The sequence below is a fragment of the Magallana gigas genome, chromosome 4, assembly GCF_963853765.1.
Source record: "Magallana gigas chromosome 4, xbMagGiga1.1, whole genome shotgun sequence".
NCBI lineage: Eukaryota > Metazoa > Mollusca > Bivalvia > Ostreida > Ostreidae > Magallana > Magallana gigas.
In genome coordinates this window covers 36,870,488-36,878,126 of record NC_088856.1, presented here as the reverse complement: position 1 = coordinate 36,878,126, position 7,639 = coordinate 36,870,488, and the positions used below count along the sequence as shown (strand labels likewise).

Here is a 7,639-nt window from a genome sequence, read left to right as displayed (position 1 = left end):
CCTGTATCTTGCTTGTAACTCTACGAACGACTCTCAAATTTTGTTTGATCATTAGAAATGCATTTTTAAAGCATTGTAAATAATAAAAACAAAAAAATAGAATTTGACCAAAATCGTGACCATGCCCCTTTAAACCCTCAAAATATGTTGAAAAAATATTAGGGGCATTCAGCTGGTAATTGTAGAATAACTGCAAAAGCAAGCATATATAAATCATTATCATGAATATAAACAATTACTTCTTGGGGTCTGCGAGTTCGAAAAGAGTCATTATCCAGGGGCGGGGCTACATAACGTTAAAACGTTATCCAAACATGTTTTTTTGTTTTTTTCTTCCTTTTTTTTTTTTTTTGCATAATGGTTATTACATACACCGTCGATGTATACTGATGTACATGTTTGATCTGTAATTTTACAAGTATATATGTAATTTCAACATTGTTATTAAGGCGCGTTAATACCGGGGGTGGGAAGAGGACGACAAGAGTGCCCGACTTTGGAACACAATGCTCGTCCTGTCTGATTTAGGGGAAACGTTGTGGGTTACTTTAACTTTGAAGGAGATGATAGTGATAAATAAAAAAAGAAAACTTAGTAATTTATTGTATATGCTAGTCTTATCTCCCCATGTGAAGTTAATTCTATGTCTAATATCTAAGACGTTTGAACAACTTTTGAAACATACATGATGTAACAGCTCAGAACATGAATGGTGACCTAAAAGTCAAAAAGGGAGTACAAAACTGATCAAGTTGATGACCTCTTTTAATGTGGATAAAATATTATCATGGCAGACATAAATCAATCAAAATGTGATATACATGTTTAAACTTTTCTAAACATGAACACCATCTCAGAGACTTTGTTTGTGACAATCTAATTTGACGTAACAAATATGATTGTACGCATTGGGTGTGTGAACTGTACCCCGAAATCAGTTGTCAGATTCCCAAGAATATCTTGGTTTTGATGTACTGTCAAAAAATATGAAAGGAAACCTTACGAATAAAGTTTCACGTGTCATAATAAAGTGTTACTACGATTAAGACTCCTCGGTGGCTGCTTTTAAACAACCCTCTGATTTTTCAATCTTTTTTTGTGATCGCACCGTCTTAATAAGAGTGAAACGATCTCAAGAGAAAATAATGCAAGTTCAATCAAACCTAAATCTAAAAAAAAAGTTTATATGACGATGTTTTTTTTAACTTGACGTGAGCGATTCTCTTGTTCTCTGTATTGCTCTATGATAAGAACGTTGACATCAAAGAAAGACAGTGCAAAAACAGTCACGGGGTGTCTTGTGTCTCTATATACATGTATATACTCACACTTTTCGATTTTAAGGTGGAATGAGGCACCTGTCTATCTTAATGTGGATAAAAAAAAACAATAACAATCAAAATACGTTCGCCAGTTTAGAATTTTCGATCTTTGAAATATTTAACCCCCCCCCCCCCCCAAAAAAAAAAAGTTTTGAAAATTTGAAAACTTATGACTTACAGATTCATGGTTAACGGTATGTATTTTAAATTAAGGAAGCTTATACTTAATTTGTTGTCAATTCTGCTAAACAACTGTTTTGTTTCCTGGTAGATATACGACCATATTGCAAATAGTATTATTAATGTTGATCCGAAACCTTCATCTTTTTAACAACAAGTATGCACTTGAACAGATAAAATGAAAAAAAAAAATCCAATTTACAGTAAAAAAATCTTTCCCAAATATTTTCTTTTGTCTTTTATTCATTTGGGAAATTCCTCAAAGGATGTCCTCAGTATCCGTCAAAAAATGGAGACAATTCTCGATTAACAAGAAATGAAAATTATAGGAAAGGTTTTTACTGAGAGTCAGTGTGATGGAAACGAAACCGTCACCGAGACACAAGAAAGTTCAGTCATCATCCATATCAAAGCACATGCCACTTCATCTGAGAATTTTCCCACAATCCCATTCACGCTGATCTGTGTTAAAAGCACCATATTTCAGTGTGCATGCAGTCATTCGAATCACCCTGTCTTTTTCGTTACCGTCTTTACGTAAATGACCGAGAGAGGTAGAACTAACCCGCATAGTTGGATTACACTGTAGCAAAAATAGCGTTCCTTTTTTAAGATTCGATTCTTTCGCACGTTTGTATCATAACGACTCCAGTACTATTTTATGAAAGTCCACTAGGGGTTATATGGAGTGATATGATATTTATGATATTTGTATTGGAAGTTTTTCATCATTAATGTTTATCTATGATTTGTTGTCTTGTGTTGTTAACGTTATTGCTGTATTTTTAAGCGTGTTGGTTTTTTGGTTTATTTTGTGTTTTTAGAAATTATTGTTAAATATAGGCAGTCTTATTCAGGACTTTAAGCTCTATATACCCTCTTAACAAAACAGAATTTAAAAAAGGTCATCAATCAACCACACTTGTGTACATTTAATAGGACCCGACACTCTAGATAACTTGCTTTACCTATTTTGATATCTTAATGATCGACGTAATATATTTACATAGATTTCAAAATGCTACATAATTTCACAATGAATCAACTAACATGATTAATTCATTAGCAAAACGTTAACCATTTATTATTCTTTTTTTATCATTTATTTTAAGTTATGAACTATTAAAGCAGAGTGTTTCGGCGATTTTTTAAAAGGGAAATGTGATTATTTTTTTTTGTTCTGAAGGGCAACCATTACATTATCAGAGCCCCCCCCCCTCAGTTACAAGTCTTAAGCTTAAGGTTTTATAAGCGTGTTTAAATTATCATTTCGCAAACAGTGTTTGTGTCCAAACTGTTCCAGTGTTTGTTTCCAAACTGTTCCAGTGTTTGTTTCCAAACTGTTCCAGTGTTTGAAAATGTTAGTTTTTTTTTAAACCTTTATATTCTGGCTGTTTTAGTAATCGTAGCACTTGGTTGACGTAGCATTTGCTTTTTAAGACTAAATTTCTACGTATTACCTTTTGTTTTGCATATTTCATTAATAATTTGGCCTACTTCCTTATCAAAGTTACCTCTATTGGATCGTATCGGAACTTAAATATGCATATCGCCAAACTTGGGGTTTATTTACATAACGTTAAATTATCGTTTTCACAAAAACAATACATTGTGGACAAATGCCTGTATACCTCAGTGTGTTGCACCAACTGCAACCAAAACATTACTTGCAAATTGAAAATCCAAAGGTACATAATTTTCGTAAAACATACAAAATAATGGTATGTGTCACTTTTTCTGCGATAACAAACGCTCGTCAAAATTCGGAATTGAATTTAATGAAAAATACTACAAACACATTATACAGTTGACATGTCTCTAAAGTAGAGTATATAATAGTAAGTTTTCGTAGTGACCTTCTAGGACACGTGAAAGTGAATGTAACGTTTCATTTTTTGGAGTATTTTGGATATCAGCCAATCAGAGAACTAAGTATTTACTTAACCATTTAAGAAATAAACAACGTTATTTAGTGAACATGGCGTTATGAATAGCAATTGCTCTGTTGGCATATTCCATGATGCGCGCTAGCGCATCATGGAAAATATGCCAGCAGAGCAGTTGCTATTCATAACGCCATGTTCACTAAATAATCGTTGTTTATTACTTATATTTGCATTTTACCAGTAGCAAATATCCTGTATTAGCCTAGACCTTGACTTTTAGCTATTACGTCAAAAGTAAACATTCAGACTGTAATGTATCTTTTTAATTCACATAGATTTGTTAACAGAATCAATGATATGTTATAACTAATTCCTTTAAAATGTTATCAAAAACATGTTTTAATATTACATGTAAATACGTCAATTTTAATGGAGTTGGAGAAAAACACATGATGTATCGTATAGTGGTTTAATCTATAACGTCATGGAAAAGTATATTTAACGTTACACCTTTATGACGTCATAGTATACTGACAGAGCAATTGCGATTATAGAGAAATAATTGCAGCTCCTCCGTATGGGCTTACAGTGGGAAAGAACAATGGAAATGCAAATATATAATCATACAAAGTATACGTAGCTACATGCAGTTCTATTGCTTACAGAACAAGTCCGCCTAGCACGCACACACTCTCTCTCTCCGTCTCTCTCTCTCCTCTCTCTCTCTCTCTCTCCGATCGTATTCATCTCATATGTGATGCTTAAAAAAGATAAGTTACATTCTTTTATTTTTCTTATTTAGGACAACGTTTTAATTAATGCATCTGTTTTTTTAATATCATATTTCCGTCTATCATACTAGACATATTGCGCCGTTTGTAAATTAAGTCTTTTTGATAGCTATAATAGACAATATTCAAACTAGCAGTTTCTAATATAACTTATAACGCAGAACAATTTGATATTGTTAATACATAGTCACATATTTATTATCAATTCGTCAGCAATGGAAAATACTCATTGATAAACACCGGTATTAAAAATAAACATACACAGGTTAAGTTTACATGAATGATTTGTATGTATCCCAGTGAATACTCTTGAACACTATCACAGTGTTGTTGTTACATTGTCTTACAACATACACACAGCACATGCATGTAACTATTGTATGGATATGTAATGATCACTGTAGATACTTGTACACTGTCACTGTGTTGGTGAGGATCTGTCCCAACCGGAGATTGTTCTCATCATCCACACACACACTATATGGATAATCTACCCCTTGTTGTGGTGTTAGTACTAGAGACAAGAACCGACCGTCCTGATCCAGGAGATGAACTGTTTCACCTAAAACATCACACACCAGGATGTGACCGAGTACATCAGTACATATTCCATACGGAGTAAACCCTGACCCCTGACCTGTGTAGGAAAACCTGTGTTGTCCTGATTTATCCACCACCACTACAGCATGTTTGTCCCAGTCTGATACACAGACATCACCATTGATGTTTTCTGTGATGTAGTGTGGTCCACTATACAGTGCCTGTCCTTTGTTGTCTTTCTGAATGTTCTGTATTTCTGTCCCTGTCTTGTTGTACCTGGTGACTTTAGCATCTGTATCCTTTATCATCCCCACCAGTATGTCCCCGTTGATGTGGGAGGAGTGTATACTGAGTGTCCAGCCTCCTGTTTTAATAAATTCAGTGATTGTATTATCTGGTCTTATCCTATTGATGGCTTTGTTCTTTCTGTCTGTATAGATCAGATCCCCGTCCTGTGTGACTGTGTGGTAGCCTTCATCTCCACCACTGGTTTGTATCTTCTGTAGCTGATTCCCCTGTAGATCTGTTTGGACAAGGTTACCATTACTATCACTGAACCAGAGTCTGCCTGATTTACCCAGTGACATATGAGATACACGATCAACATCTGGTACTGTGTACTCCCTGACCTTGGTGACAGAGGAAGACAGAGACAGTGTTTGTTTCACGTCAGATTTCTCTCTGTCTTGTTTTCTTTGTTTCTGTGTAGGTTTCAACTGTGTAGAGTCAGTCTCCATGGGATTTATTTTTCTGTTCTCTGGTTTAGTGTTGGGATCAGTTATTCTACCCAGTAGTTTGGCGACATCTTCCCTGCTGTATTGACCAGCAGTAAATACGGGTAGAACTGGTTTGGATGTTATCGGTATGGGTCGAATGCTTTCTGATTTGAGGTTAAGTCTTATTTGATCTATGTTTGAAGGAGATAGGTAACCATAAAACGTCTTAATTAAATCATTAAGATAGTTGATGTAGTCATCAATTTCTTGGTTTTGACCGTTTAACGTTTCTAATAATGACTTTTCAATTTTGTCGACTTGTTTTATATTTTCTGATGTGACTGTGTTTACCAGCTTTTTCACAGACTCAGCTTCAGCCTTCATGGATGTTCTTATGCCGTCTATAATCTTCTTTATTTCGGTGACATCGCCAGCAATTTCTTTTTTTAAATTTTGAGAAGTTGGCTCAAAATAATTTCTAATTTTTGCAATTTCTTCATGACATAGGGAAACTTTTTCATCAAAGTCTATTTCTAGGTCAGTAAACGCATGGCCGCGATGTTCTTTTGTGGCTGTGCATTTGTAACAAATGGGAATTTGGCATTCCTCGCAGAGAAGAACCATTTCTTTTGTGTGATGGATCTTGCATTTCTCCACAGGTAGTTGTCGTTTGCGTTGTTTATAAGGAACCACTTCATGGCTCTTGGTTTTCTTATTTTTCTGATGTTCATCTCGGCATTGTTCACACATTGGTTGGTGACAGTCATTGCAGTAAAACTGGCAGTTCCTCTCACAGTCTTCAGTGCCACACACCAAATAATGCTGGGCGTCGGGTGGTATTTGGGATTCAGATAGTGCCATCTGAAATGAGAAATGTTCAAGTAATATAAAGAAATCTGTAACATGTATTTTTCCATCAAAAATCAGCAAGAATTCAATCATTTCTACCAACCCCGCAACCACACGCCCCCCCCCCCCCCCCCCCCACACACACACAAATACACACAAAAACACACACACACACAGCAAATGATATGCAAGCAAATGTACATCTATAGCCTTTATTTAGACTTCTAGGTCTAAATTACAATATGAGATAGTGAGATTGAAGCATTAGTTTTCGTCCATTCTTTATAATACCAACTTTTTATTCTGGCTAGGTATCTCTGGAAACAACGAATAGTGTATATGCCGGTGGAAGGGAATACTAATTTTACGACGTGAAGTTTTCCAGCGCAGATCTAAATTGAGGGTTGGGGAGGGGGACAGTGGAGATTCAAGATTATCAAATTAACGTCGTAAAATTATCACCCCCTTCCACCGGCACACACGATATTATTTGTTTCTAGAGATACCTAGCTAAAAAAAGAAAAGTTTCTTATTACTTAACTGAAAGTAGTGGCCATTTGGTTTTCAAGTACAAAGTTATTTAAACTATATAATTTACATATATAATTTACATTGGTGAATGTATAAGCCGATTATAAAGGGTTCATGCATGTCACTTTGTTAAAAAAAAATGGCCACTATTTTCGGTTAATTAATTAGAAATTGCACACAAGATTGTCCATTGTTGATTGATCTAATAATCTTGGATTTAATCAATATTACGCATAGGGAATATGTCAACTTATTGAGAGACAAATTATTCTTACTTACCATCAATGTGAGCCTTAAACGATATCAGTCATTATCTCGTGAATGACACCTGATACGAGTCTTGTGTTATTTAAATCTCTCGGCTTGCTGCCTTGAATAAACAGAATACAGTTTATTTACATAGCGGAGTGTTGTGTGATATGGTTATCAATGCATAATATCAAAAATCTTGATACAAAGGCAAATTAATATGTTTTAACCAAGATCATGCTAGATTGATAAAACAAAATTCATAAATACAATGCTAATAAAATGAATTTATGTTTTATTCTGCATGCACGATTCGGGGGTAGGGGTGGGGGGGGGGGCTTTTCTCGGTATTTTACATGTAACATTAAAATTTGAAATTTTAATTTTTAGTGAGAGAGGAGCCGGACCCCCGAAATTCCGCACTAGATCTAAGCATATTCGGTATTTATAAAATATATATTTTTAAATATTGAGTGACTAAAAGTTTAATATAAGCTTGAGTAAACTATTTCTCAAATTAAAGAGTATACCTATTGGCGGATCCAGAGAGCGGGGAGCAGACGGAACCCCTTTTT

General features: G+C 34.9%; 1 protein-coding gene across 1 annotated transcript; it reads right to left on the bottom strand.

Moving 5' to 3' along the window:
• Positions 1–4,098: 4,098 nt before the first annotated feature.
• LOC136274743 (uncharacterized) lies at positions 4,099–7,179 on the bottom strand. The gene is made up of 2 exons (XM_066082330.1): positions 7,095–7,179; positions 4,099–6,296 (listed from the first exon to the last, which is right to left on the bottom strand). The coding sequence occupies exons 1-2, from the start codon at positions 7,095–7,097 to the stop codon at positions 4,575–4,577; spliced, it is 1,725 nt and encodes a 574-aa protein (XP_065938402.1). The 5' UTR covers positions 7,098–7,179; the 3' UTR covers positions 4,099–4,574.
• Between the last annotated feature and the right edge of the window lie 460 nt (positions 7,180–7,639).